General features: G+C 43.2%; 1 protein-coding gene across 3 annotated transcripts in view; it reads right to left on the bottom strand.

Annotated features, from left to right (window-relative positions):
• Positions 1 to 12210, bottom strand: part of ATP8A2 (ATPase phospholipid transporting 8A2) — a 2139258-nt gene that overhangs the window by 104323 nt on the left and 2022725 nt on the right. For all 3 annotated transcript variants that reach the window (XR_014967690.1, XM_085621612.1, XM_085621613.1), the window contains exon 34: positions 7625 to 7713. Coding sequence is in view for 2 of the 3 variants with exons in the window: in XM_085621612.1 (XP_085477738.1) it covers positions 7625 to 7713 (89 nt within the window). In the remaining variant the exon portion in view is untranslated. The remainder of the gene's footprint in view (positions 1 to 7624; positions 7714 to 12210) is intronic.

Below are 12210 nucleotides of genomic sequence, written 5' to 3' on the forward strand. Positions count from 1 at the left end.
CAAGTGTGGAAGTAGTCCCTTCACAAGATGGGGTGGTGGGACAAGCTGACTAGGGAAACCCCACTGAGGCAGAATGGCCGATTGCCACAGCTTGCTGCATTATCCGGGTTTTGTGGGTGGGGTAATATAGGAATCTCTACAATAGGAAACGTGATGCGAGGCTCTGTCCTGAAATCATTCCAAGATCTCCAACAAGAGTATCAGATGCCAAAAACTCAATTTTATAAATACCTCAAATTTCTACACGCCATTTATCCTAGTATTTCGGGGATAGTGGCTCTCCCAGAATTTAGTCCTATTGAAGCCAAGGTGTTCATGGGCGATCTGCAGGACCATAAAATCTCGACAACCCAGCAGTCACTGGTGACCAATAGCTCTACTACATTAGACAAACTTAGAGAAGCATGGGTGAGTGATCTTGGCCACATAGATGGAGATGATTGGATGGATGCACTGGCCTCCCCTCGGGTGCGGGAGGCAGCGATAGCAATGCGGCTACCTCTTATCCAATTTAAATACCTTCACCAGGTTTATTATACAAGGCTCAGGTTGTGGAAGGCCGGTCTAGTGTCATCCCCGATATGCTTGAAGTGTGGTCGGGAGTAGGGATCCCTAATATATACAATTTGGCATTGTACAGCACTCACAAGATTTTGGTGAGGGGTTCTGGCTTGTCTTGCAGAGGTGTTGGGTTGGGAGCTCCCCTCCTCACCAAGGGGTCCATTACGATGGCGAACGGAGCACAGGACCGGCCGCCGTTGTTGCGGCGATCCCGCAATGCAAATTATGATGCGCCCGCCACACTGGCGGGTGCATCCTGGGCCTTTTACATTGCGGGTGGATCTAAAGGCTGCAGCCCCGCCCGCAATGTAAAAGGATTGTGCACAGCATTGCCATGCACTACATGGCAGGCACCACGTGGTGCCTGCCACGTAGTGCATGGCAATGAAGGGGGGTACCATAGGTATCCCCATGTGCACCCCCACCCCCCAACACTTGAGGGCCCGCAACGGGCCCACAACATCGAGGACCGCATGCCTTTCCAAGCGGCGGACGGTCTTCCAGTCTGCCGCGGTGCCCCTGCCATACTAATATGGTGGGGGGGAGAACCAGGGACATTTGGCGGGCAGATCGCCACCGCCGTGCCGGCGGTAGCCCCCGCCGGCCCAGCGGTGGCGATCCGCCCGCCATGGTAATAGGCCCCCAAGATTGGTAATTTTACATATCATGGAGGTTATAGGGGTTAATATGTACAAAAGGCACCTGTTACTGTTGGGGTTGATATTGGCTAAAAGGGATATAGCACGGCTGTGGAAGGCATCGGCCCCACCTTCTCTCTTGGCATGGAAACATGGAATGGACTTTTGTATGGGATTGGAGATACCAATATTTAAGGCCAGGGGATGCCGGCGAAAGCATCCCAAGATCTGAAAAATATGGGCAGACTACCGGGCCTTTACCTGGACCCAGTGCCCCCAGTGGATGCATCTGTATCCGTAATGTCATGCAGGCCTCTTGGGTAAGGGACCAACAATATAGTGATGGAATTTATTTGTTGGGGTGGGCGATGTGGTGGCAAATGAAACGCAGTAGTGGCATAGTGCAACGGGGGTGGTTCAATACGTTTATGTTGTATTGTTTTATATAACCATGATAATGCGAATGTATAAACTAAATGTTAATGAAAATAATCTGCAATGTCTAATATGGCAGATGTTTCTTGGGTTAAGGAGCTCTGCACTGTACTTGACCTTTGACATAAAATTTGTTTTAAAAAAAAATATTAGACATGTGTGACCTTTGCACATGATGTAGTCAGATCTTGTGGATTTCAGGGCACTACTGATGTGTGACTTATATAATATATAAAGCGGGCTTTCAAACATGTCTAAAATGGTTTCCATATACACGTGTTTGCTGCAGCTTTCTCACAGCAGTTCAGGATTTCAGTCGCAGGCTTGTAGTCATGCCTTTAAAGTTGCTCTTGGGGGTTGTATAATTGTAAACTTCAGCCCACGTGTAACATTTAACTTTTATCCCACTGTTGCACTTCCTGCACCACATTACTGTAGCTTGTTTTGCAATTGTAAACATGACAATTATCTTGAGCCAATCTTTCACCATGGTTATGCATCAGAGGTATGCAATGGCAAGTGTTTAGCAGTTTTACAGAGTCAAAATATTCGAGTATATCCAGTCCAATAACTACAATAAATCTGATGAGATCATACGAAATATGTCCTTTTCCACAATGGCTATCCAAGGAATCTCTTGGGAAACAATTCTTTCTTTAGAGCAGTGTATACAAGGTTTGGTGTGGTTTATTCCTGTTTGTCGAACGCCGTCTTTATCAACTTAGCACCAAAGAGCTTTCTCCCTTCATACGTCTGCAGAGCCATGCCATTCTTGTCGGCTACCATAATTCCACCCTGTCAATCATGCAGGCTGCATTAAATCAAAAGCACCATCTGAGCAGAGACCTGCCACGCTCAATGGTAGGCAATGTTTCAGAATAATCATCTTGTTTCATCAGGGGGCCATGAAGTGCTTGAACGTATTTTATCAAGATTTGCTCGTGCATATACTGTCTTAAGTGTAGAATCTACCTTTATGTACAATATTCGGTAGAGATATAGCCCCTGCTCTGAGAGTAGGTCTTCTGGACAAATTGAGCAGCGCAGCCTCTGCCACCACAGTGTCTGCCTGCTCTGTTGGATTCACCGTCACTATTAATCAAGGTGTAGTAATTTTTTCAGAGCTTCTTCATTCTCTTAACATTGCTATGCTGAAGGATCGATGGACCTTCCTGCTGAAAGATGCGAGACGTGCATCTATCGTCTACAAATCATCCACAACCTCCATCTCTTGAACCGATGTAGACAATCTCAGTTGATCCCAATGCTGATCAATCTGGTGACTACCTTCTTTCTTTCTCTTCCGCGGGCTAAATCTGGAATCATAACTATTGATCCGCTACTGTAATTCCACAATTGTGCTCATCAGCTCTCAGGGAGCAATCCTTGGGCTTATTTCAGGTGACAAACAACTCCTCTGTCCGCTCAACTCCCATCTTCTGATTTTACTGCTCAGATTCCCATAATGACAGTTTTAACACACAAATGGAGCAAATTTCACTATATCTGGACTTGAAATGATCTTCTAACATTCTTGCTTTCCAACCATCTGTGCCTACCGCATGACCTATAGGACTCCATGCACCTTAATGATGTGATCACACCATGGTGCATATGCTGGCCTCTGCATCTGCACACTTCCAAGCAGCCCCGATGTTTTTGAGAAACGCCTTATTGACGATCCACCTCTGTCCGAGAATAACACATTGGATGGAAGAGGGAAGCCGTTCTTTCACCATCTGTGATTGCACCCAGCTGTTACAGGGTATTCAGTGGCCATTGGGAATACTTAATATTACATTTTCTGACAGAGAGCCCTCCTTATCCATGTCTCTCAGGTGTCTGGAAACCAACAGATAAAAACATAGGACGAAAAGGAGTCTTGTCCATGCTCCTGAAGGCAGGTAAATATTGTGCTTTAAAAGAAGGAAGAAGAACATCTGTTGAGCATCTGCCAAGATGTAGGACAATTCCTCAAAAGTAAGAATGATGGATATTATGTAACTTGCACACATCTTACATAAGGTACATTATACACAATACTTTCAAAGATACAGCTCACATGCCAACTTTACATTGCACCAAGTGTACCAGAAATAGTTCGTATTACACTACAACTGCAGTCAATCTCAGTTAGTGCTGGGAAAAATATATAATTTCAAAATGAGTAGAGATTATATTGACAGAAAACACTGTATAGCTAAATTAACAAAATGGCTGAACTACAAGAGTACAAAGATTTCACCTGACAACATTCATGTGAGACTGTTTTGAAAATCAGTGCTGCAATCAAAAGACCATCATTCATTAAATATTTATTGACTGAACACCTGACATCCCTCTGAGAAGGGTATGTCGTCCTACCTGCTCTAAAATATACATTTTAACATTGTTTATATTCTTAATTGTACAAATTTGCAGATGTGTACAGGTTGTAAAACTTTCCCTAGACTATCACAAACAGAAAATTGCACACATGTTTCTGGGTTCTCCTGTTTTCTACTTACTGAACCATTTGTAAAGCGCTCTGATACCCTTCTGGGGTCAAGTTCGCACTATATAAAACTCTATAAATAAATAAAAAATAAAAAAAACACAAACTAATGTCTTGATCAAAGTTAGGAGCTCTTTGCTATTTTGAATAACACAGTTTAATTATTCTATTGAGTGTAGCCCTTTTTTCCATCTTCGGCATCCAAAATCACAGGAGGAATTTTCACACACATTTTTGGGAGAGACAAACTATCATAAGAAGTAGTAGTGGATCAGGGCTGGTATGAGTTATTGGACCATTCTGTCTCTAAAGGCCTGGCTAATTATCTTGTAGGAGCTGGAGCTTTGGTTTGAACTTCTACAGTAACCCTACAGTGGCCTTAATGTTCTTTTTTTAATATAATAACTTGTTTATTTGAAGAAGTATTCAAATGAAACAATTGAGTACATTTTTGGAAGCCAACCTTAATATATAGGGCCATATAGATATGCTAGAAGATTAGACAAATCTGACCTTCCAGAACTTTAAATAAAAAGCTTTGGCAAAGACTGGGGGCCAGATTCACAAAAGTAACTTACAATTTTGCGTAAGTTTATACTTGTGAGTATGTTTACTACTTTTTGGTATTCACAAACTGCACTTTTGAAAGAACTTACACTTTTGTAGTAACCTCCACATTTGTAGTAAGTCCAGCACTAAACATGGCCAATCACTGATACTGCAACACCCTACCATAGGGAATAAACGAGGTAGGTACTTAAAATAAGAATGCTGTTCTAAAAATAGTACAGATTAACTTTTTAATTATAAAATATTTAATACTATAAATTTGTTGTTTGCTATTCATTATTTATTATGGGGCATTGCATATTCAGCTCAAATTCTCCATTTCACATTATTCATATATCCATGCCTGCAGTTCCTACTGGGCACGTCTAAGACATGTAACATAGGCATTAGGCACAATATCAATTACCCAGATAACCCTCTGACTTGATGAAGTGGCGACATGTTTACACGGCACCATTTTTATCCATGGCCCATCCCATGGCCCCTTTCCCCATTTTTTAAAATGTTTTTTATTTAATTGATTGGAATGTCATCAGCATACCAATAGGCATGTAAGGGCATCGTAAATGTGAAAGTATGACTACAAATTGGAGGTGTATTTGCAGCCCCCAGTTTGTAAATTACAATACTGAAATGTAGTACTTTCTGCAAATGGAAGTATGGACCATTGTTCTCAGGCGTTCTCCTGCTCCAACTCTAGGGGTGCATTGGTTCACCCTGGGTTGGGATGAATGTCCTCTGCAAAACCTTGGAAAACTGTACTCCCTGGCACCTGTATGTTTCCAGATAGCCATGTGCATGAGTGCCCCTGATAAGCTAGGCAACCTTGCAGCCTCGTATTTAATTGTTGTGAGACATCACAATGGCTTTTGATATAAAGAAAGCAGTTAAAATGCCACCCCCTTCCCAAGCCATTAGAGACTGAAAGTGGTGGAAATCTTATTTATATCTGAGGGACAGAGCCACTATGCCAGTTTCCCTATGGAAGGACAGCCTATCAGCTACCTCTGTGCAATGGTTTGTGGGGTCTTTCATAATGGAGTTATTTTAACTACATCATGCATGGGGCACATTATACCTGAGCGTATGTGTCGGTAAGTGTATACTTTCACAGGAATGCATTGCTTGGTGAATCGTGGATCCATTGGACTCTATGTCTGAGAGTGCTTCAAGATGATGGGCTACTTTGTTTGAGCTGGCCAGAGGGCCATCTTGGTTCCTGAAGCCAGCATAAACACAATCTCCTGTCCTCTGCCTGAACCCACTTGATTAAGCTAGTGCAATGAGGTAATCCACTTGCCTTTTGTAGTTAGCTGTAGATCTCCTACCACTGTGACCATGTTCCCAGTTCCTGCCACATTGGCATCTCTTATGTACATGATCTCCGTCCTCTGTTGAGCCATTACCAATTGCACTTGAGCCAGGTCTCAGGAGGGGCTACAGTAATACATGACATGGCCATGAGCTGATCATGTCGAGGTCATATTTCTCCAGGATTGCAGAACTGGAAGAGCCCAATAGAATCAAAATTTGCTGTTGACCTGATTGGCTATTTGTGGCCATAACTACTACCCCCTGGGATCAGTAAGATGTTTAATGGTTTCTCATGGACTAAGGAGAGTCTGCACAGGAATGTACATGACAAAAGCAGACAATTTAGGAGCAGGACCTTTCATGGTTGCCGTTTCCCCAAACCAAGCTCATGCCGATAACTTTGCAACGCCTGATGAATCTGCTCAGAGTTTGGCACAGTCTTGTCTCATTCAGGTTAGGTTGTTTTCATCATGTATCAGCCGGATCGTTTGTGAGCTGAACTCTCGCCGAAGACATATGCAGTGATCTGAAGTCCCCAACTTCAAATCCTAGAAAGGCTGGCCCAGCTTTCCATTGCTCTGGGTCTAGCAAAATGATAGCCATAAAATAGTGTAATGTAAGCAAAACCAGTTTTTTACAAAACGTAATAATGGCAAATTTGTGGCATGAAGCGCAATAGAAAAATAACCATGTATATTCATGCCCATTAGAAAAATGATTCTGCTGTCCCACTAGGCCTCCATTCTCGGGAGATATCAGCCAGACAACGGATGTACGATTCCAATACACTTTGGAACCCTGCCCAATGATCAGGGATGGGAAGGGGGAGTCGTGTGTGTGTGTGCTTGTGCATCTGTGTGTGTGCTCGCGCATCTGTGTGTGTGCATGGTGGGAACTGGACCATTGCTCACAGTGTTGACTAGATCTGACAAAGCCCGACAGAGAACATCCTTAGGAGAACCATTGCGTTTTAGAGACTGGTCCCCAAAGTCTGTTTAGATACTTTTAAGAGTGCGCATCCAAAAAGCTAAAAGTGATGTGTTGTATCTACTTAAGTCCGCTGTATAACCTACCTCTTAATCGAGGCACATATGGAGTTAGAATGGTAAAAACACACTCCATTACGGTCATTGACCGGACCACGTACATATATTGTAATTGCATTTATATAGCGCTTACTACCCCTGACGAGGCATCAAAATGCTTTTTCGGCGTGTAGCACGCTACTCTGGAACCCAAAAAGGATTAGTGGTGAATTAGTATAGGGAGATATTAAACTAATTTGAGCGGTGGACATGTGAGTTTGTTATCTGGATAGAAGAAGGATAGTGGAGTGATAGAAGAGGGAAGGGTTTGCATTTCTATCATGCTTGCTAACACTGATGAGGTGTCAAAGCGCTTTCGGTAGGTAGCACGTTACTCCAGAACCAAAAAAGGATTAGTGGTGAATTAGTATAGGCAAATATAAAAGTTATTTGAGCGGTTGACATGTTAGTCTGTTAGCTGGAATGAGAAGGATAGTGGAGGGATAGAAGAGCGACATGTATGTTGTGTGTTTATATATATATACACAAAGAATCTTTCAGCATTTGGCTTATGATTTCACACTTACGCTCGCCATGCGATGTCCTTGATAAGGCATGCCGTGGGCACCAGCAGCAACCCGAGCCAGAAGTATCCGCATTTCAGCACCATCCCCGCCTGTAGAGAAACAAACACATTTGGCTGTTTACACTCGCCAGACTCCAGGATTAACTTCGGCACGAAGCGCAAGCGACAGCTCTCCGACTACTTCAGCAGATGTTTCAAGGCACCCCCTCGCGCCCCCCGCCCTCTTTACTCTCGGCATTAACGCAGCCTCGAAAGCCACGGCTTCCTGTTCCAGAGCGGGCAGGTGCCCCAAAATGGAGGCATCAGTTGTCCAGTGTTTAATCCCGCGCGCCATTGTGCGACTGTCAGTGGGATGAAACATTCTAATGTATGTGAGATAAAAATACACCCAGTGGCCTGACAGAGGGCTTGTGGGGGCTGCCACCCACGGGAGCACAGGAAAACTACACATTCCAATCAGCAAAGCAATTTTAGGTCACCCTGTCTGTGATCTCTGAAGTCTGTTTTTCTTTCTAGACACAGGTGCCTCTGCCACCTGGCCCCTGCCTCTGACTGTCCATGGACGAGGAACTCTCTCAAGCACTGAGCTATTCATTAGGGGACAAGCGGCCTATTGGCGTCTTCGGCAGACATCTTGTATAGGCTGAAGGGCCAGAGATCTGCTTTTTCAGCTCCGAAGCAACTTTGTTAGTGGTATGGTGCCAGGATATCGAGTCTTCAATACCGTGCTATCATAATGTCATAGCAGAAATACTGACAACCAAAATATCAACAAATCTATGTAGCTAACTATAGGTTTATACTACATACCCACATCCCTGATAATATGTCTATCATCCAGGGAGGTAGGTGTGGAGTTATAAATAGCAAATCTATACCTACCAATATGTACTTACAGTCTGGATATTTAAGTTGTACACATTTCTGCTATGATGTAATGCTGGAACGATATTAAGCTATAGGTATTCTAACATGTTCAACGTATGAGATTAAACCCAAGGCTAATGAACTTGGGTTCGACCGCAAGTCATAAGAGCTCAGTACTTTTATAGAGCACCCACTGACAATGGTAAAACAACGAAGAAAAAAGGTTATTGCCAATGCAGCTGCAAAAAGAATTTAAATTAAAAAAAATCACAACAAGCAGTCAGTGCGATGACGTACACACATACGTGTCACCATGCATGCACATGTATGCGTCACTGACTTTTTTTTTTTTTTTAAATTTACCACTCCAAGATGGTTGACACCTATCTTGGAACGGTACATTTAAAAACAAAGGTTAAAAAAGCGCATTATGAGAAAGGAGCGACCAGGTAGCAAATTGCAGCTGCCAGGCCCTCCTAAAAAGTAAAAAATTTGAAATGTAATTTTTTTTTTAAATGGGACGCAGAAGTGCAATTGAGCAGTGGGTGCACGTCAACATTGCAGAAAAGTGGTAATGAGCAGGGAGCGGCTGGGTAGCAATGGTTGGGCCTTAAGGGGTTTGGGGGGTTATTTTTAAAAAAAACTGAGTGGGCAGCAAGGGGTGGGAGAAGCATAGGGGTGAGGGAGCACCATGGAGATGGTGGGGGCGTGGATGCGTTTGAAGACTCCGGCACCGTGAATGTGGAGGAGGAAGAGGCACATAGGGGAAAGGTAGAGAGAGCAAAAAAACACATAAGCACCCATGGAGTGCTGAAAGCCAAATAAACACGCACTGGCGAAGCCTATAGATGTTGCTACAGTTAAAAAAGTAATAACATTAACATTTTCATGACCATTAAAAGCTGCTACAATCAACAGTTTCCTCATGCAGGCTACAGTACCATACGTGGTTACTATATGTCCCTCTAGTTAGATAGAAGAGCTTTCTGTAGCAGGCTGCAGCACCCTGAGCCTTAACTGGAGATCACATAGGCATAACCTGCCCCTTTTTAGCAACACCTCCATCTCAGGGCTCATGTGAGAAACATAATTTGCAGAGGGGGTTGTACATTAGGTATGTTAGGCATGATACATTAGATAAGGTAGGTAAGGTATGGAGGGTAAGTTATGCTTGGTAGGTATGCCTAATAGGTAAGTCTGGTAGGTGAGGTATTGTAACTATAGTAGATAGATTTGGTTGTTATGGTAGGGATAAGCAAGTGTGGCAGGTAGGCTTCATATGTATGGTAGGCCAGGTAGCGTAGGTCAGGCGTGGTGAGTAGCTTTGGTCTGATAGGTTAGGTATGATAAGTAGGCATGGAAGGTATGGTGGGCTGATTGCACCAAGCATGTTAGATTATTTAAAGTAGGTTAACTCTGATATGTTTGTATAATAGATAGGAATGGCAGGTAGATATGGTAGGTGAGGTGTGGTAAGTGGATATGGAAGGAAAGTAGGTATAGTAGGTAGATTAGTAAGATATGGTAGGAAGGTGTGATAGGATAAGCATAGTAGGTATCTAAATAGGGTAGGCTAGTTATGGTGGGCGTGATACATTAGGCAAAGTTGGTTAAGTATGGTAGGTATGATAGGAGTCTGTGGATTGAAATTATGGTAGATTGGTGTAGGAAGTAGGTTTGGTAGGTATGGTAAGTATGGTACAGTACAACACTGTAAATGGGTGGACCGGGCATGCCTTGCAACTTCAACATCTCCCACAAGAGTATTCTGTCAGCGCACAGAAACTTTCTTATAGAAATAATTGAGAAAAGCTCCTCTTCTGCAAAAATTGTAAAAGAATCTCTCACGCTTCAGCCTGTGAAATTTTCATTCCTTCTCCTCCCGACCTATAAAAAAAACTGTCTGTTTATTTACAGGACAAGATCAAGATGATTTATGATATCTTTGAAGTCCAATCTGAGGTGCATTCCTGTCACATTTACAAGAGCAGCTACACTCAGCATCTTAGAGTAGTCAAGGGGCACCTAAGAAAATAACTTCCAGTGACATAGAAATTATTATTGAGTCTATGCACTCAGAATCCTTTTAGGACCTGTTTCCATCTCTTCTTATCCCACTTTGTTTAATGCTCACTTAGGTGAGCTTTTCAATCGTTTTCGCAAACAAGATCCCAGTCGCTTGGAAACGTGCTGTGCTACCCTTACTAAAGAAGCCTTCTGGGAAGAGGTGTGGCGCCCTGGCGGGCAACTGACTCCGGAATCTGGGGATCACGGTTTGATCCCCGGCGGCAGATTAGTCCAGCACCATGTGACTCTGGGCAATAGCTTGCTTAATCTTCCCGACGGCCCCCAGCGCCTAGAGACCCTTACGGGTGAGTGTTTGCGCTTTACAAATGTGGATATTATTATTATTAATCTGCTGACCCTTTGATCCACGTGAACTATCTCCCAATATATCTTCTTCCCTTTCCAGCTAAGATACTGAAAAAATGTGCCAATCGACAGTTATCTTCTTATCTGGAAGATGATGACATCTTGGAAGTCTCACAGTCTGGGGCAAGGGCCGGCCTGCTGCCCTTATCCTACCTGATCTCTCAGCAGCTTTTGAGAAGGCCTCTCATTCGATTATGAACAGAAGACCGCATGTGATAGGTATATTTTCAAATACTTTTGCCTTATTTCAATCATTTCTATTACACAGAACACAGACTATTTACCTATCACCATTCGGATCTAAATCGGTCATCTCTGTTTGTGGAGTACCACAGGGATTGTGCCTTCGCCCCACCCTTTTTAATATATATGATTGCACTGGCCACCATTGCCCAGAAGTTGAGATCTGAGCTACTACAGTATGCAGGTGACACTCAGCTACTGATATCTATCGCAGAAAATTCAGATTCCACCCCGCAAAATTGTCTGAAACTGAATGGGGATAAGACCGAGATCTTCCTGTTTGGTAGAGCCAATACTATCTGGCGGGATGAATGGTGGCCATCTGAGCTTGGTACTGCACCCAATCTGGAAAAAGAGGAACGATATCTGGGCATTCTCATAGACTGTTCGCTCAGTATGAAAGCACAGATCTCTGCGATCTGTAGAATCTACCAGATCCTGCAGAAAATCTTCACCTGGATTCCCCTCCATTGAAGGAAAACAATAATCCAAGCCTTAATTACCAGTCACTTATATTATGCCCTATATGTAGCTATTAATGATTCTTTGCTATCATATCTCCAAACCATCCAAAAAACTGCGGCCACACTGGTTGGCCATCTTCCACTAAGAACTACACCAAGGTCTATTTTGAATGAGCTGCAGTAGCTGCCCATATATAAGCAGATACATTGAGCATTATACTCTGGTAGCCCCAGCTACTTATGTAGCCAAGTGAACATTTATACATTCACCAGGGCTCTCAAGTCTTCCACTCTCATTCTTGCACAATCACAAAGCATTTATCATGTCAAAACTGTGGCCATTCTTTCACGCACTTGGCTACCAGGTATTTGAACAAACTCCCTATTCAAATCCTCTCCTGTCACTAAATTGAGACTTTCGATAAGCCATTAAATCCCGGTTATTTTAGTTTGTCTCTCCTTAAACATAACGCTTGGTTTGACCATTATGCTAGTCATCTGCGCTATGATACTCCATCGGGGTGAGTCTGTGTTTAAAATACATTTTAACATAACACAACACAACATTTCTAGTGAGACA

This window comes from Triturus cristatus, chromosome 8, assembly GCF_964204655.1.
Source record: "Triturus cristatus chromosome 8, aTriCri1.1, whole genome shotgun sequence".
In the NCBI taxonomy this organism is placed as follows: Eukaryota; Metazoa; Chordata; class Amphibia; order Caudata; family Salamandridae; genus Triturus; species Triturus cristatus.